Genomic DNA, 27,451 nt, shown 5'->3' on the forward strand with positions numbered 1-27,451 from the left:
GCAGTGAGTACGTGAGTGGCTGCAGGGAAGTAGAATACTCTGACAGAGGGAAAGGAGATGCCAGCACCACAAGGAGGGCAGTAAGAGCTTTGTGTCCGTTATAATATGCAGTGCAGCATGGCATGATGACAGTTGATCACAGTTAACACAGCAAATTACAGCATAGGAATAGCCAGGTATGTATCTAATCAGTAGATTTGACTGTCATTAATCCTCATATTTAGGGCTCATGTATACTGCAGCTGACAAACTCACGTTTAGGAGCTGTTCAGCATTTTTTTCTGCAGCCCCTGAACTCACCCTAATGTTTTCCTATGTGTCCATGTACACTATGTCGTTTACAGTCATTTACAGGCAGTTGAGATTACAGTAGTTGTTTTGAACGCAGAAAAGAGATTTTATCAGCGTTCCACAGTTGGTGGTGTCAGCGAAGAGTGTATAGAAGTTAAAAAATCGTTTAGATGTGTTTCTTAGCTAACACAATGTACAAGGATTTGGAATAAGTCATGCACACACATTTTCAGGTTGAACTGGTTGGTTCGGTGTCTTTATTCAACTTTTCCAACTGCACTGCTCAAAAAAATTAAAGGAACACTTTGAAAACACATCAGATCTCAATGGGGAAAAATATCATCCTGGATATCTATACTGATATGGACTGGGTAATGTGTTAAGAATGCCCCATTGTTTGATGAAAATGAAAATTATCAACCTACAGAAGACTGAATTCAAAGACACCCCAAAAATCAAAGTGAAGAAATGATGCAGCAGGCTAGTTCTTTTTGCTGAAATTTCATTGCAGCAACCTAAAATGGTCCTCAGTAGTTTGTATGGCCCCCATGTGCTTGTATGCATGCCTGACAATGTCAGGACATGCTCCTAATGAGATGATGGATGGTGTCCTGGAGTATTGCCTCCCAGATCTGGACCAGGACATCACTGAGCACCTGGACAGTCTGAGGTGCAACCTGGCGGTGTTGGATGGACCAAAACATGATATCCAAGAGGTGTTCTATTGGGTTTAGGTCAGGCAAGCGTGGGGGCCATTCAATGGTATAAATTCCTTCATCCTCCAGGAACTGCCTGCATACTCTTGCCACATGAGGCCGGCATTGTCGTGCACCAGGAGGAACTTAGCATAGCACCATAGCACCAGCTTAGGGTCTAACAAGGGGTCCAAGGATTTTATCCCAATACCTAATGGAAATCAAGGTACCATTGTCTAGCCTGTAGAGGTCTGTGCGTCCCTCCATGGATATGCCTCCCCAAACCATCCCTGACCCACCACCAAAGCAGTCATGCTGAACAATGTTTCAGGCAGCATAACATTCTCCACGGCTTCTCCAGGCCCTTTCACGTCTATCACATGCTCAGGGTGAACTCACTCTCAGCAATCAAGCTTTATGGTGCAGGGCAGTGTGCACAGGGCCCACCAGAGTACGTCTATTTCTGATTGAATGGTCAGAGACATTCACACCAGTGGCCTGCTGGAGGTAATTTTGTAGGGCTCTGATAGTGCTTATCCTGTTCCATTTTGCACAAAGGAGCAGATACCGGCCCTGCTGATGGGTTAAGGTCCAGCTCTTCTAGAGTAACTGCCTGTCTCCTGGAACCTCTTGTAGGGTCCAGGCATCGCCTCATGCTACCAGTAGTGACACTGACCCTAGCCAAATGCAAAACTTGTGAAAAACAGTCAGAAAAGATGAGTAGGGAAAAAAATGTCAGTGCCTCTACCTGTAAAACCATTCATGTTTTGGGGGTCGCCTCATTGTTGCCCATCTAGTGCACCTGTTAAATTCATTTATACCACTGAAACTGATTAACAACCCCCTCTGCTACTTAACTGACCAGATCAATATCCCAGGAGTTTAATTGACTTGATGCTATACTCTAATTAAAAAGTGTTCCTTTAATTTTTTTGAGCAATGTATATACCCATGTCTTGAGTTTTAGGCGGTGAGCTCCACCCTCTATGAAGCTCGATTTTGTGAGCATTCCTATGAGGGAAGTTCCAGCAGAGTCCAGTAGCTACTGCCTCTTTGCTATGCCCTCCTTTCATTCTTGCTTACTGACCCTCTGCTGTCTTAATTTTTTTCCCGCCTTCTGCTGTCATTCTCTTCTGGCACCTCTAGTCAATCCACTGGCCTGCCACAGTCATTTCTTTCCCCCACCTCCAGCTAGCAATCTTCCTCCTCCCAATCTTGTGTCATTCTCTCCAAGCACCTCTATTCAATATTTTTATCTCCCACAGTCATTCCCCTTTTCCCACTTTCTGTCCTCCTATCAGTCTCTTCTGGCAACAATATGTTAAAAACTAAGGAGCCTGGCAGCGTACAACGGTCACTCTCCAAGTGCCAACCAAATGAAAGAATGGCCTGGAGATAAAGCACTCTTTTTTTTTCATGCCAGCAAGACTAGGGAAAAAGGTACATCATGTATTGGGAGCTCTAAAGCATCTATTGTTCCATCCAATATTTACAGGCCACCCCCTGAATGAGTAGTGACAGTGCTCATCTCTGATGTGTCCCTGCTGCCTGAGACAAGCGTGTTATTCAGAACTAATTATATATTCATCTCCTTGTGAGCAGTGTGGTTGAACAGCGGTGGGGGAGAAGCAAGAAGCATGTACAATATGAGAGCTGATTCACACATGTGTGGTGCAGATTGACACTCAGTTTTAACAGCTAATCGACAGAGTAGTTGTTCAGAGTTTCAGGCCAGGTTTACATCAGGTTCAGGTCAAGGTTTTATCCTGTTTACACATGTGCAGTTTAGAAACAGTTCCCATAGAAGTCAATAGCCTGTAATCCGCACCTGAACCAGACCGCACTGCTCAGAAATCATACAGGACTCTTTTTCAATTCGAACTGAATCCGCACTGCCAGTGCACTTGACATATGTGAACAGGCACCATAGGAAGCAATGTTATTTCACATGTCATGTGGATCCAATATATGTGAACTGGCACTGAGATCATTAGCATATTTGTTTAAAAGAGACTAAGGTTTTGCGGCCTGTGCTTACATGGGCACGGTAGCCCATTCAATTGAATGGGCTACAATGCCTGCGTTTCCTGCAAAAAAAGGTGTTTGCACCTTTTTTTAACCACTAGCCTACAGGGCACTTATACCCCCTTCCTGCCCAGGCCAATTTCCAGCTTTCAGCGCTGTCGCAATGACAATTGTGCGGTCATGCAACACTGTACCCATATGAAATTTTTATAATTTTTTTGTGACAGATAGAGCTTTCTTTTGGTGGTATTTAATCACCTCTGGGTTTTTTATTTTTTTCTTAAACCAAAAACCACTGAAAATTTGGAAAAAAAAAAGTTTTTTCTTAGTTTTTGTTATAAAATTTTGTAAATAAGTGATTTTTCTCCTTCACTGATGTGCGCTAATGAGGCTGCAGTGATGGGCACTGATAGGCTGCACTGATGGTCATTGACAGGCATCACTGATGGGCACTGAAAGGCAGCACTGATATATGGCACTGTTAGGAGGCACTGACTGGCACTGTTAGGCGGGACTGACTGGCACTGTTAGGCGGCACTGATGCACACTGATAGGCGGCACTGATGCACATTAATAGGCAGCACTGACTGGCACTGATAGGTGGCACTGATTGGCATTGATAGGTGGCACTGGCACTGATGGATGACACTGAAAGGCAGCTCAGATGGGCACTGATATGTGGCATTGATAGGCACTGGCACTAATCGGCACTGATGGACTTTGACAGGTGGCATTGCTGGGGCTACACTGATCATCAGTGCCCTGATGATCAGTGTACATGTCCCCTCCGCGGAAAGCAGATTACCGGCTCTCCTCTCCTCTCGAGCTGTCAGCATGACAGCTCGAGAGGAGAGAAATGCCGATAACCGGCATTTCCGTGTTTACATGTGATCAGCTGTGATTGGACACAGCTGATCACATGACCGAGTTGACATCTTCGGCTCTTTCCGTGATCGGTGATCCGCTGCGTCCGGGGGACACAGCACACCGCCGATCGCCGCACGTCATATGACGTCCTCTCAGAACAAGAGAACCACCTTGAGCCCGTCATTGGACTATATGGTGGGCGGGAGGTGGTTAAACTCGGCTGCAGGGAAAAAGCACCATGCTATTTCCTTGTGGTTCCCACACCTGCAAACGCACTGCAGGTTGAGATGTGTGGGGGTGTTATTAAGAATGAATGGCAGCCCCAAACGTCTCTTCAGAGCAGCGCTATTTGGCTGCGGGTGGTTGCGGGTGCAGGAACAGCTGCGATTCCTGCACCCCCAAGTGTGAACCTAAAGGAAGTGACACACACAGCTACAGTTAGGAAAAGGCTATCAGCAAGAAAAACATGTTTTGAAAATATTCAATGGGTGACACTTTTCATGGAGGAGAAACAGAAAATGACAAATATTAGCTAAGATCATACACACAGAACATTAACCAGAATAAGAAGAACACAATCAAATTATTAGAGAAGAATCAAAAAGCAACTCACTTCATACTCCAGTTCATCAGCACGCTCCACATCCAGCTGCATGCCATCCATATATTCCCCTGGTTCATAGAACTCATTTCCAATGGGAGGGCTAAAATATTAAACAAAACAAAAATGTACATTGAAACAACTGTTGTATGTGGTCTTATCAAACACCAAACAATGTCATATTCCTACTACAAAAAATCTAAGACTATGTTCAGATAGGGCTAAAATGGGGAAACATTGCAAGCAGTTCTGACCTTTGCTGCGTGCCCTACAGACACTGTGGCTGATCAGTGTTTTGAGCTGAACAGTTCAGTGCACACAGCAGCAGCTTGCAGATGTCACTTTGGAGTGAAGCTAGTTACAGTATATACATTCGCTGATTCTCTTGGTAGTCTACCCACAATGAAAGCCTTCCTGTTAAATAACGTGACAGTTACCGGTATATTATTTAAGTGTCTTTCTTAGGCGTTTGAGGTAAAGTGTTCTAGTGCCAGGCTTATTTAAAACAGTGTGACTATTATTTAATTCACACTTGGCAACAACATAAGATGAATACAAAATATAAAATACAGAGCAAAATATAACAAAAGTTGTAGCTTACGGAAAAGAAATAAGCTTTGAAAAATATCAAGCTTCTTGCCTGTTCTATGATAAATGAAAAGTGTTTCAGTCTTGGTAGGGAAGACAACAGGTGTATCAAGGCTTTGTAGGCCTTAAGAAAACAAAAATGTCAGTAGGTGTCAGCTGCAGAATGCATGGGTATGTGTGTGTGTCTCTATATGTCTAAGGCACATCTTATATATGTTTTAACCACATGCCGCCCAGCCACTGTATAAATACGGCAGCAGGGCGGCTCGGCTGGGAAAAAGCACGTTTTAAAACGTGTGTTTTGTAAACAGGTAGGGAGCGCACGCGAGGCGCGCCACCGCCCTACCTGTCCCGCCAATCACAGCCGCGGATGTCAGTCGCCGGTCACAGTCAGTGACCCCAAGTCATTTCCCCCAATGTCAGAATGTCCGCCGCAGTCCCGCCATAAGTCGCTGATCGCCGTCATTATTAGTATAAAAGTCTAAAAATCCCAGTATCTTTCCCGCCATTTGTAAACGCTATAACTTTCACATAAACCAATTAATTTACACGTATTGGGTTTTTTTTTTTAGCAAAGACATGTCGCAGAATGCATTTTGGCAGAAATTTATGACTAAATTTGATTTTTAAATTTTTTTTTACTGGACATGTTTTATAGCAAAAAGTCCAAAATATTTTTTCCCTCAAAATTGTCAGCCTTTTTTTTATAGCGCAAAAAATAAAAAAAACGCACAGGCGATCAAATACCACCGAAAGAAAGCTCAATTTGTGGGAAAAAAAGGATGTAAATTTCATTTATGTACGGTATTGCATGACCGCGCAATTGTCTGTTAAACTAGCGCAGCGCTGTATAGCAAACAAATGGCGTAAATTGCAGTATCTATACCATAGTTTGTAGACGCTATAACTGTCACACAAAGCAATCAATATACACTTATTTTGATTTTTTTTTTACCAAAAACATGTAGCAGAATACATTTTGGCCTAAATGTATAACCAACTTTGAGTTTACTATATATTTTTTATAGCTCAAAGTAAGAAATATTGTTTTTCTTCAAAATTTTTGGCATTTTTTTGTTTATAGCGTGAAAAATAAAAAGCGCACAGGTGATCAAATACCACCAAAAGAAAGCTCTATTTGTGTGAAAAAAAGGACGTATATTTCATTTGGGTGCAGCATTGCATGACCGCGCAATTATCAGTTGAATTAGTGCAGTGCCGAGTAGCAAAAAGAGGCCTGGTCATTAAGGGGGGTAAATCCTCTGGAGGTCAAGTGGTTAAAAGACCAAAAGACTCAACCCACTAAACAGCTATTTCCTAATTCAGTGTGAGCTAAATATATAAGAGCCTTATTTGTAAATGCTCTAGACATGATTCTTAGTGTCCATATTTGTAAATATTCTATACATATGATTCTTAGTGTGCCGTTATCTAAAAAAACTCTTAGTCGACAGAAATACATGATACTGTTACAATGGACTGTTATGTGATCTTCACATACATTAGCTTCACATAACTTCATTCTTTTACAACTTTCAGCATAAGGACAATGTAAAATATCGTATTGTCTCAATATTTTGTTTAACTTGTATTGATGAGAATTGTTTAAAATAGAAAGTCCTTCTAACTCATGAATAAACTCAAAAAGATGATTTAATAATAATGTTGCATAAAATTAGAAATAAAATATTAGAATACAAAAGGTTTAGATAATGTCCAAAAAAATATAGTAAAGTTCTTAAGATATTGTATGTAATTATGTAATAGTGTGTTGTGTAAAGCTGTGTGTGTATGTGTGTCAAGGCTTCTAACAAAGTGTGATTCTCTGTCTTTGTTCTGCTCTTTTTAGCAGCTTCAGCCCCTACCTTTTCCTAAAAATGGGCTGGTATACTTATAGTTCTACAAAGATAATTGACACAAACAGATGTATTAGAACAAAACCTCCAGTCTACTTCTCCTCCCCTTGGAGTCTGAATGTAACTTTAGAAGGTCTAGACAGTCCATCAATCAGAGTAAATTAGATGTATAACACATACATAGCTATATATATACAGTATATATATTCTCCTAAAAGTAATCTTAATAAGAGTTATCTCATATATAAATATCATAATCAAGAAATATTACAGTATAAATCTTGTAAACCTAACATGTATGAAATAGATTTTTACAATTCTCTAGTTAATGAAACATAATCTCTTACATAGATGGGGGAGGATGGCTAGACCAATTGCTACCACATGTCCCTTGAATGTAGAGAAAAAAACAAGATATATGTTCATATGTATATTCACAGACTATGAAGTCTAATTACTTACTTTTCCCAATCTAGAACAAATATAATAACTCAATTATTCTATTAACATCCAACTCATTCATACATATGTTAGTACTGTTAATAAGAAGATATTAGATATTAGGTTATGGGAAGCTTCTAACATTTCCCTCTCAAAATGATAGATTTTATTGAATCTAAATAATTTTCCTTATCCTAATCCATTTATACACATTCTTGTCACTTTTGTATCCATTCATGCGTTTTTGGATCTTAATATAATTGATCTGAACATATCTTTAATTTGATTCTATAATGGGAAAACAAATTCTTTGATACAGTCATGGCCGAAATTGTTGGCACCCTTGATATTTCTCCAGGAAATCATGTATTTCTCACGAAACGTATTGCATTAACACATGTTTTGCTATACACATGTTTATTCCCTTTGTGTGTATTGGGACAAAACAAAAAAAGGGAGGAAAGAAAGCAAATTCGACATAATGTCACACAAACCTCCAAAAATGGGCTGGACAAAAGTATTGGCACCCTTTCACAACTGCGGATAAATAAGAATGTTACAAGCATGTGATGCTCCTGTAAACTCACCTGGGGCAAGTAACAGGTGTGGGCAATATAGAAATCACACCTGAAAGCAGATAAAAAGGAGAGACGTTCACTTAACCTTTGCATTGTGTGTCTGTCTGTGCCACACTAAGCATGGACAACAGAAAGAGGAGACGAGAACTGTCTGAGGACCTGAGAACCAAAATTGTGGCAAAATATCAACAATCTCAAGGTTACAAGTCCATCTCCAGAGAACTAGATTTGCCTTTGTCCACAGTGCGCAACATTATCAAGAAGTTTGCAACCCATGGCACTGTAGCTAATCTCCCTGGTCGTGGACGGATGAGGAAAATTGATGAAAGATTGCAACGCAGAATAGTCCGGATGGTGGATAAGCAGCCCCAAACATGTTCCAAAGACATTCAAGCTGTCCTGCAGGCTCAGGGAGCATCAGTGTCAGCGCGAACTATCCGTCGACATTTAAATGAAATGAAACGCTATGGCAGGAGACCCAGGAGGACCCCACTGCTGACACAGAGACATAAAAAAGCAAGACTACAGTTTGCCAAAATGTACTTGAGTAAGCCAAAAGCCTTCTGGGAAAACGTCTTGTGGACAGATGAGACCAAGATAGAGCTTTTCGGTAAAGCACATCATTCTACTGTTTACCGAAAACGGAATGAGGCCTACAAAGAACAAAACACAGTACCTACGGTAAAATATGGTGGAGGTTCAATGATGTTTTGGGGTTGTTTTGCTGCCTCTGGCACTGGGTGCCTTGACTGTGTGCAAGGCATCATGAAATCTGAGGATTACCAAAGGATTTTGGGTCGCACTGTAGGGCCCAGTGTCAGAAAGCTGGGTTTGCGTCCAAGATCCTGGGTCTTCCAGCAGGACAATGACCCCAAACATACGTCAAAAAGCACTCAGAAATGGATGGCAAAGAAGCGCTGGAGAGTTCTGAAGTGGCCAGCAATGAGCCCAGATCTAAATCCCATTGAACACCTGTGGAGAGATCTTAAAATTGCTGTTGGGAAAAGGTGTCCTTCCAATAAGAGAGACCTGGAGCTGTTTGCAAAGGAAGAGTGGTCCAAAATTCCGGGTGAGAGGTGTCAGAAGCTTATTGATGGTTATAGGAAGCGACTGATTTCAGTTATGTTTTCCAAAGGGTGTGCAACCAAATATTAAGTTAAGGGTGCCAATACTTTTGTCCAGCCCATTTTTGGGGTTTTGTGTGACATTATGTCATATTTGCTTTTCTGCCTCTGTTTTATATTTGTTCCAATACATACAAAGGGAATAAACATGTGTATAGCAAAACATGTGTTAATGCAATACCTTTTTTGTGTGAAATACTTGATTTTCAGGAAAAATATCAAGGGTGCCAACAATTTCGGCCATGACTGTATATCTTTTGTTATGTATCACATACAAATATTTTTACCCTTATTATTTTACTTTTCTTTCACTAAATAATTCATCCCCTTAATAAATGTATAAATATAACATTATAGTACAATACTTTAAAGTATGTATGTCACTTAAAAAATAGATGTTTCATATTTTCCCTCCGAAATGTGTGTAGCACATAGTTCTATAATCATCAACATTTAAACATAACATATGTTCTCTAACTTCAATCCATACATGTATATCAAATGTTTTTTTAAAAACATACATATAACAATGTAACGCCTATATGTACCTTAGAAAACCATATCTCTAACTTAATTAACAACAGATGTTCTGGCTAATTAGAGTGACTCTGTTGTAACAAAGGTTTAACCCTTTCAGAAGTGTGTGATTGCAAATGTTCATGTGAAAAACTGATCTCATCTTAATATGGTAAACATATCATGTCAAACTAAATGTACACACAAAAAAAACAATATATCTGATGAATGAATTATTTCATCAGTAGTCAAAAGTCAATTGTTTTATAAGTTCTTCCTCTATGAGATGCTTTGAGATGTCTTGTATTCTTCTAGCACTCTCTAAAGTTAAAATAACTTTATTGAACATAAAAAGACAACAAAAACTATGAAGAGTGAAATTCTTGTTGCAAAGCTTCTTCCAGAATAAATTTCCTTCTTGGAAAATGTATTATCATCTGAAAGGTTTAGAAATATTTGAGTTTTCTTCTTTGAACAGTTACTCTTAGGTCATTTCCTGTAACAGAAATGCAGTATCATTATTTTGGCATTACTAATTTTACATTGATTAATCCTCTTACATTTATCTGTTAATATTACATATCACAAACTTTTCTAGTCATGACACGGAAGAAATATTTTGATTATAACATTTCTTATTGACTTGTAGTGTTCTATTTTTCCTAAAATAGCTTAAATTCTTCTACAAATGTTCTGTGACTTTAAATATAACAGGACGCTATATCTCCTTTATTGGTCATGATTCAAAACCTTGGTTTCAAAACCAAAGAAAGGTTTTGTATCAAGCCAGAGATGACAAAGGACTATGCCTTTGATCTCTATAAAATTGGAAATATGCGTAACTGTTTTCTGTGTTGGCTTAAATCTTGTAGTGTAAGACTGATCTGCAGTCATAAATACTGGTTTCAAACTTTTCTCAGTTCCTATGTTGAAAACATGAGGTACAAACTTCTCACTTATAGATGTACAAACGTGTTGGTATGTTTTCCTGAAAAGGTCTTTTTGTTACATCTATCTGAATGTGTTTGGATGACAGTGTTTTGTACCATATAGGATAATTTTCACGATAATTTTCCGTTGAACCATCTTCCTCTAGGAGTTTCAGTGGTGAATCAGGTGTCTGTAATATGATATTACTAGATCTCACAATGTTTTCAGTTACCTTGACTGCAAAGAAAACACTTAATTTTTTCATATGTGCATCAAAGTTTTTCTCCATATTTGTCGAAGTTCTTGAGAAGAAACCTATTATTTTCTGATTACCTTCTTTTAATTGTGACAAAGTTGCTGTCAGGGATCGCCGCGGCGCTGGTCCCGGCGCATGCGCATTAGGCCTTCTCATGCAGGGATGCGGGCGCTAGGTCCCGGCCCGCCGCGGAGACAGAGTTCACGCATGCGCACTGACGTTCACCTGGCACCAATGACAGCGCAGGGCACGATATTTAAATCCCCCTGTGCTGTCACTGGTTGCCGAATGGTCTTCCTGTGATTCCTGTTCCCTGAAACCTGTGATTGTGAGTACTATTGACCCGGATTGTCTGACCTTTGCTGCCTTCTCCTGTCCTGACCCTTGGCTTGCCTGACCTCGCTCCTGAATGTCCCTATATAGATCTGATCTCCTGTTACTGACCTGGCGTGTGACCCGACCATTCTTTGCCTGCTGCTTTGTACCGCACCGACCCCCCGGCTACCGACTCGGCTTGTCTGACCTTGCTTTAGCTCATCCATCCATCTCACTGGGACCCCCCGGTCTCCTCACATCAGACTCTTACCCTGCGGGAGCCTCTAGCAGACTCCTCTACCACTGGTGGGTATACCCTGTAGTCGCGACCTGGTCTTGGAGCGCTCCAAGTCCATCCCCACCATCAGGGGCCCTGGAGAACAAGTGCTCCAGAACTTAGACTCCGCGCTCCGGGGAAGCCTGACCAGTGGGTTGCTAGTCCCTTACAGTACTATTCGGCCATGACTGAGTCTGGAGGAGGACCCTCCCCACTGGAGGACATATGCCGGCACTTAGTGGCCCTGACCCAAGCCGTCACGGCACTACAAGACAAGGCACTCCCAGGCCCCAGTCTCTACCACCCCGTCCGGGGAAACTCCTGGGCCTGCCACGGGAGCTGCTGCCGCACTCCCTATGACCAAACCCCGTGTTCCCCTGCCGGAACGTGTTTGGAAGGGGACCCCAGCTTAAGACAAGTCATTCCAGCGGCCTACCATGGCTATCTGGATGTCTTCAGCAAGCGCAGGGCAGACGCCTTGCCTCCTCACCGCCCATACGATTGTCCCATTGATCTGTTACCCGGTTCCGAGGTTCCTTTCGGCCAAATTTTTCCTCTGTCTGAATTAAAGTTGGGGGTTCTCAAGGAATACATTGATGAGAATCTCCAAAAAGGGTTCATCCGCCCTTCCACCTCACCAGCAGGAGCGGGAATTTTCTTCATGGAGAAAAAAGATAAATCCCTAAGACCCTGTATTGATTACCGAGAATTAAATAAGGTCACGATTAAGAATCGCTATCCCTTGCCTCTGGTCCCAGAGCTTTTTCAAAGCTTAAAATCCGCAGCCCTTTTTACTAAGCTAGATCTGAGAGGGGCATATACAACCTGGTTCGCATAAGGAAGGGGGACGAGTGGAAGACTGCATTTCGCACTCGTTTCGGCCATTTCAAATACTTGGTCATGCCATTTGGACTCTGCAACGCCCCGGTGTCAGGGCAGGGCTGTAGCACGGACAGGTAGGCCTAGTGGCAGGGTAACGCACTGACTGACGACAACCACCACCAACAGACCGAAGTCCCTCAGGGCGCGGAGTCCCAGGCTGCCCTTCACCAGGGCCCCTGATGGTGGGGATGGACTTGACGCAGCCAGAAACCAGGTCGCGGCCCCTGAGACACCCCGGCTGCGGTAATGGCCACCGCCAATGGCGTGTAACTGATAGAATGACAATAGCGTAGTCAGGCAGGCCGGGTCGACAACAACGGGACAAAACGGTACAGAACAGTAGACAGAGAAACACAGGTCATGGGCCTGGTTCAGCAACGGACGGTCAGATCGAAGGAAAACACAGAGAATGGTCTAGTCACAAGCCGAGTCAGATACCAGAAGAGTCACGAGAGTATACACAGAGCTGTAGCAAGACAAAGACACAAGACACAAGTGCAAAGAGCATGTGCGGATCACAGGCTTATATGTACTCAGCCACACCCCTCTGGGGGATGGACCTCAGAGACCTGAAGGCATAAAAGATTCCCACCATGCTCAGCAGAAATCCAAGATGGATGCCAGCACATGGAGTAACATAACCTCTGGGAAAAGGTAGGACCTTGACAGTACCTCCTCCTCAAGGGCCCCTCCCCCTCCGCGGCTCAACAAAAGGTTTCTGAGGAAAGCGGGTATGAAAAGCGCGGAGGAGGGCAGGAGCATGGACATCCGCGGAAGGAACCCAGGAACGCTCCTCGGGACCTTAACCGCGCCAATGAACCAGGAACTGTAATCGACCGCGCACCAATCGAGAGTCCAGGATCCAGCTCACCTCATACTCCTCATGACCGTCAACCCGGATGGGACGGGGCCGAGGCAGAGAGATAGTGAAGCAATTGCAGATCAGAAGTTTCAACAGTGATACATGAAAGATATTGGAGATCCGCATCCCAGGCGGAAGGGTAAGAGCATAGGTCACCGGATTCACCTTGCGGAGAATGCGAAAAGGACCGACAAAACGGGGAGCGAGTTTGGGTGTGGGCACCCGAAGATTGAGGTTACAAGTAGACAACCACACCCAATCGCCGACCTGGTATGAAGGAGCGGACAACCGTCTGCGCTAAGCCTGGAACTTCTGACGCTGAGCTGAGTCCCTCAAGGCCCTCTGGATCTGCCCCCATGAAGAACGCAGGGCAGCAAGATGGTTCTCCACAGCCAGAATGTCCTGTGGCGAGAACCTCTCAGGTAATACCGCGGGTTGGTACCCATAGTTGGCCATGAAGGGAGACATCCCGGAGGAGGGGTTGACCGCCGAGTTCCTGGCAAACTCTGCCCAAGGCAGGAGATCGGCCCAATCGTCCTGATGGTCCAAGATATAACACCGAAGGAATTGTTCTAAGGCCTGATTGGAACGCTCCGCAGCCCCATTGGACTGCGGGTGGTAGGCTGAAGAAAAGGAGAGACTAATACCCAACTGGGAGCAGAAGACGCGCCAGAATCTGGACACAAACTGACTCCCGCAGTCCGAGACAATCACCTTGGGCAACCCATGCAGGCGAAAAATCTCCCTGGAAAAGACCGTGGCCAGTTCTTGTGCTGTTGGTAATTTCCTGAGTGGAATACAATGGCACATTTTGGAAAAACTATCGACGACCATGAGAATGACCGTATGACCCCGAGACACAGGGAGGTCTACAATAAAGTCCATGCCCAGGTGTGACCAAGGACGCTCCCCATTGGGAATGGGTTGCAGAAGACCCATTGGAAGATGCCGCTACTAAGAGGCGATGTCGGCGCGGAGAGTTGGCCACCAGAACAACCGAGATACGACCCAAGACAACTGGTTTCTCCCCAGATGCCCGGCAGTTTTGGAGTTATGGTAGGTATGCAGCAGACGGTGCGCAACCCCTCGGGTACAAAACATCTACCCTCCGGTCTCTCGGGAGGAGCGTCAGTGTGAGCCGCCAAAATCTGCTCCCCAAGGGGAGAAGTCAGACTGGTGCGAATGGCAGCCAGGATCTGATCCGGAGGTATGATCGAGGTTGGCTCAGAGTCCTCCCTGGACAACTCAGAGTATTGTTGCGATAATGCATCAGCCCTGACATTCTTGGAACCAGGCAAATAGGAGACCACATAGTTGAACCGCGACAAGAACAAGGCCCATCTGGCCTGACGGGGTGTCAATCTTTTGGCCTCCGAAAGATAAGTCAGGTTCTTATGATTGGTAAGGATGAGGACCGGAACCGCGGAGCCCTCGAGCAGGTGCCTCCATTTCTTGAGAGCGAGAATGGAGGCCAACAACTCCCTATCTCCAATCTGGTAGTTGCACTCTGCAGAGGAAAGCTTCCTGGAGTAGAACCCACAGGGAAGTAGGGGTCCATCGGACGACCGACGTTGAGACAGGAGAGCGCCTACTCCCGTCTCGGATGCATCAACCTCAAGGACAAAGGGCAATCCAGGATTGGGATGAGACAGTATCGGAGCCGAAGTGAAGGCGGATTTCAGAGCCTCGAAAGCTACGATGGCCTCGGATGGCCACTCGTGAGGATTACTGCCCTTCTTGGTTAGGTCTGAGAGAGGCTTTGCCAGCGTGGAGAAGTTCCTGATGAACTTCCGATAGTAGTTGGCGAAACCCAAAAAGCGCTGAATGGGCCGAAGACCATTGGGACGAGGCCCACTGCAGAACCGCCACAACCTTCTGAGGGTCCATGGAGAATCCCTCCGCAGAAATGATGTAGCCCAAAAAGGCAACTTGGGATCGATGGAATTCACACTTCTCAAGTTTACAAAAAAGTTAGTTCTCACGTAATCGTTGCAGCACCTGCTTGACATCCTGGATATGGACTCCATGGAGGCAGAGTAAACCAGGATGTTATCCAAGTAAACTACCACGCACTGCTGCAACAAGTCACGAAGGACATCATTTATGAATTCCTGAAAAACTGCGGGCGTGTTACACAACCCGAAGGGCAATCACCAGGTATTCGTAGTGACCGGTTCTGGTGTTAAACGCGATCTTCCACTCATCCCCGTTTGATCCGTACGAGGTTGTACGCCGCCCTAAGGTCAAGTTGGGTAAAGACTGTTGCCCCCTTAAGGCGGTCGAACAACTCAGTAATCAAGGGAATCGGGTAGGAATTCTTAGTGGTGATTCGATTGAGACCCCTATAATCGATGCAAGGCCTCAATTCACCACCCTTCTTCTTTACAAAGAAAAAGCCCGCTCCTGCTGGGGAAGTAGACTTACGAATGTGCCCCCGGGAAAGCGCATCCACAACGTACTGCTCCATGGCCTTATTCTCCGCAACCGAGAGAGGATACACCCTGCCACCCGGAGGAGTGGCACCGGGTTGCAAGAATATGGCGCAGTCGTAACGACGATGAGCAGGTAAGGCACCAGCGCGTACCTTATCAAACTCCCCATAATCGGTGGGCAACGCAGAGTCCGAGGAGGCACACAACACCTTAACCGGCCCACGGATGCACCCGGCCCCACACTGTGGAGACCACGAGAGAATCTCGGCCGTTCGCCAATTAAAGGTTGTCGGAGATCACCGCTGCGATGGGCTCGGCGCAGTGCACCGCCCTGTGCAGGAACGCGGGCACTGGGACCTGGCCGACCGCAACGAGCGAGTTCGCGCATGCGCAGTAGGGACCGCGGGCACGCGCGTGGAACCAATGACAGCGCAGGGCGGGATATTTAAATGGCCCTGAGCTGTCATTCAGTGCCTTCTGGTCTTCCCTGTATCCTGTATCTGCGAACCTGTGATTGTAAGTTGCTGACCCGGATTGTGCTCTGACCTTGCTATATTCTCCTGCCCAGACCCTTGCTTTGCCTGACCTGTCTCTTGGATGCTCCCTATTGGATCTGACCTGCTGTTGCTGACCTGGCGTGTGACCCGACTATTCTCTGCCCGCTGCCTTGTACCGTACCGTCCTCTCTGTTACCGACCCGGCCTGTCTGACTTCGCACCTGCTCAGCCATCCATCCATCCGTCCCTCCCAGTGGGGTCTTCAGACCTCCTCATATCAGGCTCTCCCCCGTGGGAGCCCTTGGTGAGCACTAACACTGACGGGTTTACCCAGTAGCCACGACCTGGTCTCAGGGTGCTCCAAGTCCATCCCCACCATCAGGGGCCCTGGTGAACAAGCACCTTGGAACTTAGATTCCGTACTCTGGGGACGCCTATTCAGTGGAGTGCTAGTGGTACCGCTGGGTGGTCCCTTACAGGTTGGATTGTGCGTCTGGAGCCAGGGATACCGCAAAACCACCGAATAGTGCGGAGAAGAAATCACCTGGAAACAGGCCAACTCCCTGTGAACAGCCCCAATAGCTACTTAAACTGGCATGGTCTCGTGGGTAACCTGCGGTGGTTGCAGGGGCCTGCCATCTATCGCCTCGAGAACCAATGGGGTGACTCGAGCCTGCAGGGGAATGGAGTGCTGGGCAGCAAACAAGCTGTCCATAAACAACCCGCCGGCCCCAGAATCTACCAACGCCTGGGCCGTCATCGAGCCCTCCGCCCAAGAGAGGACAACGGTGATCAGTGGTTTATCTTTGAGGAACGCCGGGGACGAGGAGACTCCACCCAAGATCTGTCCCCGACAGGATCTCAGGTGCGAGCGTTTCCCGGATGGACCAGACAGGACTGCCGAAAGTGCCCACCAAGGCCACAGTACAGGCAGCGACCCTCCCGATGCCGAGCGGCCTGCTCTCCCTCGGAAAGGCAAGCAAACCCCAGCTGCATGGGCTCACCACCAGACAATCTATCCCCAGGAGGCGTGGGAGGAGAGGGAGGAACGGGTGGGACAGAAAACACAGGTGCCAGTCGATTGGAAGGCCTCCGCAGGCGTTCCTTGAGTGAAGGCCTCTCCCTGAGCCTGGTATCAATCAGGATCAGGAAGGAAATTAGTGCTTCCAGCTCCACAGGCAATTCCTTGGCTGCAATCTCGTCCTTCAACGCATCAGAAAGACCCTGAGAAAACGCAGCCACCAGAGCCTCATTGTTCCAACCCACCTCTGCCGCCAGTACGAAACTCTATGGCGTACTCGGCAACGGTCCGTAAACCCTGATGCATAGACATGAGCAGCTTGGCAGCCGAGGCGGAGCGAGCCGGTACGTCAAATACCCTACAGAAGGCATCGACAAAACCGGAAAACTCGTGAATCACCGGGTCATTCCTCTCCCATAAGGGATTTGCCCAGGCCAAGGCCTTGTCTGAGAGTAGCGATATTAGGAAACCCACCTTTGACCTCTCAGTCGGAAAAGCGTGGGGTATTAATTCGAAGTAAATCCCCACCTGGTTGAGGAACCCATGACACTGACTCGGCTCACCCCCAAAGTGCTGTGGAAGAGGGGCTGAACCAGTCATACCTCTGGGCGCTGCGAGTGCCGCAGCAGCCGTGGCGGTAGGCGCAACAAGCGGAACAGCAGCGGGAGCGACCACCGGAGTGACAATCGGCCTAATAGCACCAGGAGTAAGGTGCGCAAGCAGAGTTTGCAACGCCTGAGCGAACTGATCCAACAGGAGATCCTGTTGATCCAGTCTGGCGACCAACATTGGAAGCGAAGGCGTACCTGCACCGTCAGGATTCATGGCACTTGTGTAATGTCAGGGCAGGGCTGTAGCACGGACAGGTAGGCCTAGTGGCAGGGTAACACACTGACTGATGACAACCACCACCAACAGACCGAAGTCCCTCAGGGCGCGGAGTCTAAGTCCCAGGCTGCCCTTCACCAGGGCCCCTGATGGTGGGGATGGACTTGACGCAGCCAGAAACCAGGTCGCGGCCCCCGAGACACCCCGGCTGCGGTAATGGCCACCTCCAATGGCGTGTAACTGGTAGAATGACAATAGCGTAGTCAGGCAGGCCGGGTCGACAACAACAGGACAAAATGGTACAGAACAGTAGACAGAGAATCACAGGTCATGGGCCGGATTCAGCAACGGAAGGTCTGATCGAAGGAAAACACAGAGAATGGTCTAGTCACAAGCCGAGTCAGATACCAGAAGAGTCACGAGAGTATACACAGAGCTGTAGCAAGACAAAGACACAAGACACAAGTGCAAAGAGCATGTGCGGATCACAGGCTTATATGTACTCAGCCACACCCCCTCTGGGGGATGGACCTCAGAGACCTGAAGGCATAAAAGATTCCCACCATGCTCAGCAGAAATCCAAGATGGATGCCAGCACATGGAGTAACATAACCTCTGGGAAAAGTTAGGACCTTGACACCCGGCCACATTCCAACATTTTGTCAATGACATATTCAGGGACTACCTTGACATCTTCGTCATTGTGTATCTACACGACATATTGATATTCTCACCCTCACTGGAAGCGCATAGGGATCATGTGACAAGGGTTCTGGAGCGATTACGCCTACATGGCCTATACGCCAAGGCTGACAAATGCAGCTTTGAACAGCACAGTATTTCCTTTTTGGGGTTGATCAACTCCACCACGGGGGTCGTGATGGATCCCCAAAAGGTCTCGGCAATTCTGGATTGGCCAATTCCCACAGATAAGAAGGGTGTCCAGTGGTTCATTGGATTCGCTAACTTCTACAGGAAGTTAGTTTATCAGGAACTTCTCAGGTCTGGTCTCCCCCATAACGCAATTGACCAAACAAGGAACCCGCTTTAAATAGATGCCGGAGGCCCAGGCGGCCTTCGAGTCCTTAAAGAGCCTGTTCACCACTGCACCCATTCTTGGCCACCCGGATGCTGTGCTGCCTTATGTCCTAGAAGTAGATGCATCTGAAAATGCAGTGGGGTCGATCCTGTCCCAGAGGAAGGGCACGAAGGAATTTCTGCACTCAGTGGCATTCTTTTCAAGAAATCTTACTCCAGCTGAAAGAAACTACGACATTGGCGATCGAGAATTATTGGCCATTAAGACAGCTTTGTTGGAATGGAGATATCTGTTAGAAGGGGCCACACATCTGATCTTGATCTTCACAGATCATAAAAATTTAGAATACTTGAGAACGGCAAAACGCTTATGACCACACCAGGCGAGATGGGCACTCTTCTTCTCCCGATTCTCATTCCACATAACATACAGACCGGGGTCCAAGAACACAAAGCCAGATGCCCTCTCGCGCATGTTCGAGGATCCTAAGGAAGAACCAAGACCTGATACCATCCTTTCGTCAGGGAACTTTCTGGCTCTCCAGACAGAACTACGTTCTAAACTGCAGGACGCATCTGTGACGATGCCCATCCCATCTGGGGTATCATTCCAGAACAAGGGGGGACTCGTATGGAAAGAGGGGTTGATCGTGGTGCCAGATGAGGTCCAGACGTTGGTCCTGGGACATTGCCACGATCATCCGATGGTAGGACACTTCGGGCTAGCAAAGACCCTTGAACTGCTCAGACGCATATTTTGGTGGCCAAATATGATCAGAGACTGCAAACGGTACGTCAAGTCATGTACCATTTGTCAGAGAAACAAGCCTCCTAGGAGCAAGGCCTGGGGGCTACTACGCCCACTACCTATACCCGATCGGCCCTGGCAAATGATTGCTATGGACTTCATAGTTCCTCCGTCCCAGGGCCATACCGCGATCTTCGTGATCATAGACTGCCTGTCAAAAATGGCCCACTTTTTACCCCTGAAAAGTACCCCATCGGCTCTCGAGACCGCTCAGATCTTCATTCGAGAAGTGGTTAGGTTACACGGAGTCCCGGAAGATATTGTTTCGGATCGAGGAGTCCAATTTACCTCCAAATTCTGGAAAGCCTTATGCAAGGCACTTGGTATCAAACTGTCCCTCTCTTCTGCATTTCATCCACAGACCAACGGGCAGACGGAAAGGACCAACCAGACACTAGAACAGTATTTAAGATGTTACACGTCCTTTCTACAGGATGATTGGATGACGCTCCTGCCTTTGGCGGAATTCGCCTATAATAATGCGAATCATTCAACCACGGGACAATCCCCGTTTTTTGCAAATTTTGGGTTTCACCCCACCTTCTTACCCGATCTGGTTGCTGAGAGTGCAGTTCCAGCTACCCAAAACACTATCAGTTTTTTTCCAACAATAATAAGTTGCTTTAGGGAGCCATGGCTAAAGCCCAGGAAGATAAACAAGAAGGCCTGACAAGAAGCAAAGGAGGGAACTGGTGCTGCAACCTGGGGATAAAGTCTGGTTGGCAACAACAAACCTGAAGATGTTGTGTCCCTCAAAATTTTTGGGCCCATTTCGTGTAAAGCGCATGATTAATAAGGTGGCATACGAGCTCATTCTTCCGGAAACCTTCAAAATCCACCCAGTATTTCATGTTTCTCTGCTAAAACCAGTCGTACCAGACCCATTCCTGACCGAGAGTCCAGACCCCCGGAAGCTATAACCATTGAAGAACAAGAGGAATTCAGTGGAAGCAATCCTAAATTGCCAAAGAGGGGGGGCCAGACCCAGTTTTTAATTAAATGGAAAGGCTATGGTCCAGAGGAGAACTCTTGGGAACCAGCCCAAAATGTTCATGCCCCTAGACTTATCCGGGAGTTGTTTCGTGGCCACCCGCGGTGGAGAGATCAGTTGGGCACCCGGAGGTTGCCCGTAGGGGGGGGGGGGGCAATGTCAGGGATCACCGCGGCGCTGGTCCCGGCGCATGCGCATTAGGCCTTCTCATGCAGGGATGCGGGCGCTAGGTCCCGGCCTGCCGCGGAGACAGAGTTCACGCATGCGCACTGACGTTCACCTGGCACCAATGACAGCGCAGGGCACGATATTTAAATCCCCCTGTGCTGTCACTGGTTGCCGAATGGTCTTCCTGTGATTCCTGTTCCCTGAAACCTGTGATTGTGAGTACTATTGACCCGGATTGTCTGACCTTTGCTGCCTTCTCCTGTCCTGACCCTTGGCTTGCCTGACCTCGCTCCTGAATGTCCCTATATAGATCTGATCTCCTGTTACTGACCTGGCGTGTGACCCGACCATTCTTTGCCTACTGCTTTGTACCGCACCGACCCCCCGGCTACCGACTCGGCTTGTCTGACCTTGCTTTAGCTCATCCATCCACCTCACTGGGACCCCCCGGTCTCCTCACATCAGACTCTTACCCTGCGGGAGCCTCTGGCCGACTCCTCTACCACTGGTGGGTATACCCGGTAGTCGGGACCTGGTCTTGGAGCGCTCCAAGTCCATCCCCACCATCAGGGGCCCTGGTGAACAAGTGCTCCGGAACTTAAGACTCCGCGCTCCGGGGAATCCTGACCAGTGGGTTGCTAGAGGTGCTGTCAGGTGGTCCCTTACAGTTGCTGAGATTGCATTATTGGAAACACTGGTTTCTAAAACAAAGGGAATTTTACTACAAAATTCAACAGTATTTAATGTAGTAGCATTCTGCAAATCTCTTTTCAATAGTTCAAAGACTTCTTTCGTTTGATTCCATTGATCAAACACACCATCTTTTTGTATTAAATGATCAAATAATGATCTAGACTTTCTTGCAAAATTGGGTATAAAATCTTTACAATGATTTACTTCACTCAAAAACTGATGCAAAGCCTTGCGATTTGTTGGAATTGGATAAGCAGAAATAGTTCTAACTTTTTCTTGCAACAACTGTCTCTGTCCATGACTAATTTGCATATGAAGGAATTCCACCTGTCTTTTCATCAACTGAACTTTCTCTGTATTCAATTTCAATCCTGCTGTTTGTAACAAAGTAAATATTTCACACAAAAGAGTGATATGTTCAGTTATATTTTGTGTAGACAAGAGAAGCGTGCCTACATGCTGGACAATACATTCTGGCCTAGAGCATTTAGATAATATTTTTCCCAAATACTTATGAACAATTCCATTACTCACATCCAAGCCTGGAACTAACCTCGTGAATGTATACGTTTCTTTGTTGAAGCTAAAAGCAAGTTTATACTGACAACTCTTAGCTAATGGTACTGACAAATGGCTATTGGCAATTTCAAGTACAGAGAATATTTTGGCCTTGGCATCCAGATGTGACATTATGTTAAAATCAGGAACAATAGATTTGTTATTTGTGATGCATTTGTTCAATGTCCTGTAATCAACTGATAAAGAATATGAATTATCAGCTTTGATAGGCCAAATACAATTATTCACCACTGATTGTACTTTCTTTAAAATTCCTTGCTGTAAAAACTCCTGTATAATGGAAGAAATTGGATTAATTGATTCTAATGGCAATTTGTATTGAGGTTGAGGCTTAGGGTCTCTACCTTCAATGTCAACTTCAAAATCTTTAAGCAAACCTGCATCATTTTTGCTTTGACTCCAAAGATCTTTATGTAATCTAACCAATTGTTCCAATTCAAGATTGGTTCCTGTATTTATGATCTGAAGACATGTCAGCAGTTGCTGTACAAATACTTCCAACATTACAGTACATGGAAGAAGCAATTAACGTTGATTTGGGCCTAAATGGATCTCTCCATAAAGTTGAATACGTAAATCAATTATCAAATTCAGTTTACTAATCACATCAATACCAAGAATGTTTTGTGCATCATGGCAATACCAGATGTCTATGTCCTTTTTCAAAAATCCTGGAATCTCAAAAGTCACATTAGAAACTTTCCTAGCAACTGAACTACATTTTCCACTAAAATCGAGTAAATTGCATTTTGGAGAATTGGCATTTACAGGTAATCTATGTTTAGTCAAAGTGATTTGAGCTCCTGAATCTACCAAAAATTTTATATTTCTGCCATTCAAAACACACTGTACATATGGCCTTCCACATTCATCCAATAAAATTGGAGCAACATATTCCAACGGTAAGGAAGAAGAATCTCGATTTGATCCTGATCCTAATTTCAGCAATGGAAGTGGCAATAAACCATTCCTGTTAATAACAGCACTGTTTAACATATTGTTTAAGCTGTTGTTGACTCTCAGTGAACTGATATCTTTGACCTCTGAGGCATAAGACAACTCAGACAGACTATTGTTGGAACATGGAGGAGCAGATTGTTCAGAAATTATATTTTCATCTTCTAATTCCAAAGTTTTTCTTTGTAAATCTAATTTATAATGAATACAATCTCTTTTTAAATGACCAAATCGTTTACAATAGAATGGTATTTCCTGTCTGCTCTGAGACTCTCGTCCTGCCTGTGACGTGTTCATCATCATAATTGGGTGTGGCTAAGCACATGGTCTCTCTCTGTTCTCCATTTTGAACAATTAAACTTTCCTTCTTCTGATTGTTTAATTTAAGTTGTCTTCTCACTGAATCTATAACTTTGGCTGCTTGATCTAAATCATTTTTTCCAGTAGCAATAATAATAGATGCTGGATCTAGATACTTGACTTTTTTAACAAAAGCATTTACCATAGAAGGAGTCTCCTTGTCCAAATTAAATATTTTGTATACATTTTGTATACTTTGGAAAATCTATTTTTAAAATCAAAAGGATCATCATTAATCGTTGCTCTTAAGGAGTTTAAGATTTCCAGAGAAGGAGTTTCCTCTCCAGTAGTAAATATCAATATTTCTCCTAAAAATGTCTTCCTGATCTGCAGGATCACCTTCTATAGACTGGATGTCTGGTACAAAAGATTTTTGTTTCTCTGCCTTACTATTCACACAAATTATTTTTACATCATTCTGCAGGTCAGATAACTGAATGTCTTTTGTTTGAATTGCACTTTGCAGGTCATCTATTTGCTCAGTCAAAATCTGGCAATTAGAACATACACTATAATCTTGCTCTGACTTAATTACACAAACAGCATTCTTAGGAACATCAAAAATCATGGCGTTAAAAACATTAACTAACTTCATTACATTTCTAACTTGTTTGCTCAATTTCTAAAAGGAAAACCTAGATTTTTCTATCTTAATATTTGCCTGTAAGCATTCATTATACATGTACTGCCAAAGTTCATCATCTTTAACAAATTTAGACAGATTCTTGAATTCTAATTTACTCTCTCTAGATAATTCATCAATAAAATCCATTACTTACCGATTAAGAAGGTCTTTCTTTATGTAACGCGTCTTTTCTCTATTGGCGGGAAATTACCACACCAAGGAACAGCGTTTTCTTGCAATTGCACAAAATTCTCACCAATCCTGCATTTAGGTTCTCGATTATGCCGACAATTCATCTGCTGAAGACTTTTACTTCTCCTGAAAGCTTGACTTCATATTTTGCTGACTTACAAACATCTTCCCTCTCATCAAGGTAGAAGGAGAAAAAAAGTAAAAAATAATCGATATTCGGAAACGAATCGAACTGGTGACTCGCCACTGTAAAATATTGTATTGTCTCGATATTTTGTTTAACTTGTATTGATGAGAATTGTTTAAAATAGAAAGTCCTTCTAACTCTTGAATAAACTCAAAAAAGATGATTTAATAATAATGTTGCATAAAATTAGAAATAAAATATTAGAATACAAAAGGTTTAGATAATGTCCAAAAAAATATAGTAAAGTTCTTAAGATATTGTATGTAATTATGTAATAGTGTGTTGTGTACAGCTGTGTGTGTATGTGTGTCAAGGATTCTAATAAAGTGTGATTCTCTGTCTTTGTTCTGCTCTTTTTAGCAGCTTTAGCCCCCACCTTTTCCTAAAAATGGGCTGGTATACTTGTAGTTCTACAAAGATAATTGACACGAACAGATGTATTAGAACAAAACCTCCAGTCTACTTCTTCTCCCCTTGGAGTCTGAATGTAACTTTAGAAGGTCTAGACATTCCATCAGAGTAAATTAGATGTATAACACATACATATATATATATATATATATATATATATATATATATATATATATATATATATATATATATATATATATATATATATATATACACAGTGGGGATCGAAAGTTTTGGCACCCCAGCTAAAAATTTGTATTAATGTGCATAAAGAAGCCAAGGAAAGATGGAAAAATCTCCAAAAGGCATCAAATTACAGATTAGACATTCTTATAATATGTCAACAAAAGTTAGATTTTATTTCCATCATTTACACTTTCAAAATAGCAGAAAACAAAAAAATGGCGTCTGCAAAAGTTTGGGCACCCTGCAGAATTTATAGCATGCACTGCCCCCTTTGCAAAGCTGAGACCTGCCAGTATCATGGATTGTTCTCAATCATCGTCTGGGAAGACCAGGTGATGTCAATCTCAAAGGTTTTAAATGCCCAGACTCATCTGACCTTGCCCCAATAATCAGCACCATGGGTTCTTCTAAGCAGTTGTCTAGAAAACTGAAACTGAAAATAGTTGACGCTCACAAAGCTGGAGAAGGCTATAAGAAGATAGCAAAGCGTTTTCAGATGTCAATATCCTCTGTTCGGAATGTAATTAAGAAATGGCAGTCATCAGGAACAGTGGAAGTTAAAGCAAGATCTGGAAGACCAAGAAAAATATCAGACAGAACAGCTCGCAGGATTGTGAGAAAAACAATTCAAAACCCACGTTTGACTGCACGATCCCTCCAGAAAGATCTGGCAGACACTGGAGTTGTGGTACACTATTCCACTATAAAGAGATACTTGTACAAATATGGTCTTCATGGAAGAGTCATCAGAAGAAAAACTCTTCTACGTCCTCACCACAAAAATCATCGTTTGAACTTTGCAAATGAACATATAGACAAGCCTGAGGCATTTTGGAAACAAGTTCTGTGGACCGATGAGGTTAAAATTTAACTTTTTGGCCGGAATGAGCAAAGGTACTGTCAGCACCTGTGGTAGTGAGCTCTTAAACCACAGCTTGGGGTTCTCCAGGACATGGAATCTAAGCCCCAGCCTGCTTGTTCACCAGAGCCCCTGATGGTGGGGATGGACTTGCAGCAGGCTGGGACCAGGTCGCGGCCCCCAGGTACACCCAGCTGAGGTAGAAGAGACCGCTAGCAGGAGCAGAGTATGATGGGAGTAGACTCAGGAGATCCAGTAGGCTAGCCGAGGTCAGGACAGGTTGAAGACAGGCAATGTCAGGAACGAAGCCGAGGTCGGTACACAGATAGACAATATAGGAGGAGTGTCAGGGACAAGCCGGGGTCAGTACACCAATATACTAGAACGGACTCTCAGAGGACCACAGGGGAGCTCAGACAACAAACGTTGCTCAGGCAAAGTGAGACAGACTGAGCATGTCTTAAATAGACAGGCCAGCTAGGAGGCGGGCCAGGAAGTGATGAAAGGAAAGCACATAAAACCCAGGGAATAGCAGACGACGCCCATAGGTGAGCACAGAGAAACACACGTGAAAGAACAGCAAGGAGGTAAGACAAACAAACAAGAGGCTGCAAGCTAACTTGTGACAGGTACGTTTAGAGAAGAAGGGGCACAGAATTTAATGAAAAGAACCTCTGTCCAACTGTTAAGCATGGGGTTCCTTCAATCATGCTTTGAGGTTGTGTTGCAGCCAGTGGCACAGGGAACATCTCACGAGTAGAAGGAAAAATAGATTCAATAAAATTTCAGCAAATTTTGGATGGTAACTTGATGCCATCTGTGAAAAAGCTGAAGTTAAAGAGAGGATGGCTTCTACAAATGGATAATGATCCTAAACACACCTCAAAATCCACGGGCGAATACATCAAGAGGCGTAAACTGAAGGTTTTGCCATGGCCTTCACAATCTCCTGACCTCAACATAATTGAAAATCTATGGATAGACCTTAAAAGAGCAGTGGAAGACTTTTGTAAGGAAGAATGGGCAAAGATACCTCAAACAAGAATTGAAAGACTCGTGGCTGGCTACAAAAAGCGTTTACAAGCTGTGATACTTGCCAAAGGGGGCAGTACAAGATATTAACTCTGCAGGGTGCCCAAACTTTTGCAGATGCCATTTTTTTGTTTTCTGTTATTTTGAAAGTGTAAATGATGGAAATAAAATCTAACTTTTGTTGACATATTATAAGAATGTCTAATCTGTAATTTGATGCCTTTTGGAGATTTTTCCATCTTTCCTTGGCTTCTTTATGCACATTAATACAAATTTTTAGCTGGGGTGCCCAAACTTTCGATCCCCACTGTATATATATATATATATATATATTCTCCTAAAAGTAATCTTAATAACAGTTATCTCATATATAAATATCGTAATCAAGAAATATTACAGTATAAATCTGGTAAACCTAACATGTATGAAATAGATTTTTACAATTCTCTAGTTAGTGAAACATAATCTCTTACATAGATGGGG

At 44.4% G+C, this 27,451-nt stretch overlaps 1 protein-coding gene across 3 annotated transcripts in view; it reads right to left on the reverse strand.

The window, feature by feature from the left end:
- Positions 1-27,451, reverse strand: part of PDZD4 (PDZ domain containing 4) — a 470,425-nt gene that overhangs the window by 66,126 nt on the left and 376,848 nt on the right. For 2 of the 3 annotated variants that reach the window (XM_089660781.1, XM_089660783.1), the window contains one exon: positions 4,492-4,582. In XM_089660781.1, coding sequence (XP_089516907.1) covers positions 4,492-4,582 — 91 coding nt within the window. Of the gene's footprint in view, positions 1-4,491; positions 4,583-7,270; positions 7,632-27,451 lie in introns of those variants that run through there. The other variant, XM_089660782.1, reaches the window with a different exon arrangement.

Source organism: Staurois parvus, unplaced genomic scaffold (assembly GCF_062004578.1).
Source record: "Staurois parvus isolate SC_StPar_1 unplaced genomic scaffold, SC_StPar_1.0 ptg001272l, whole genome shotgun sequence".
NCBI lineage: Eukaryota > Metazoa > Chordata > Amphibia > Anura > Ranidae > Staurois > Staurois parvus.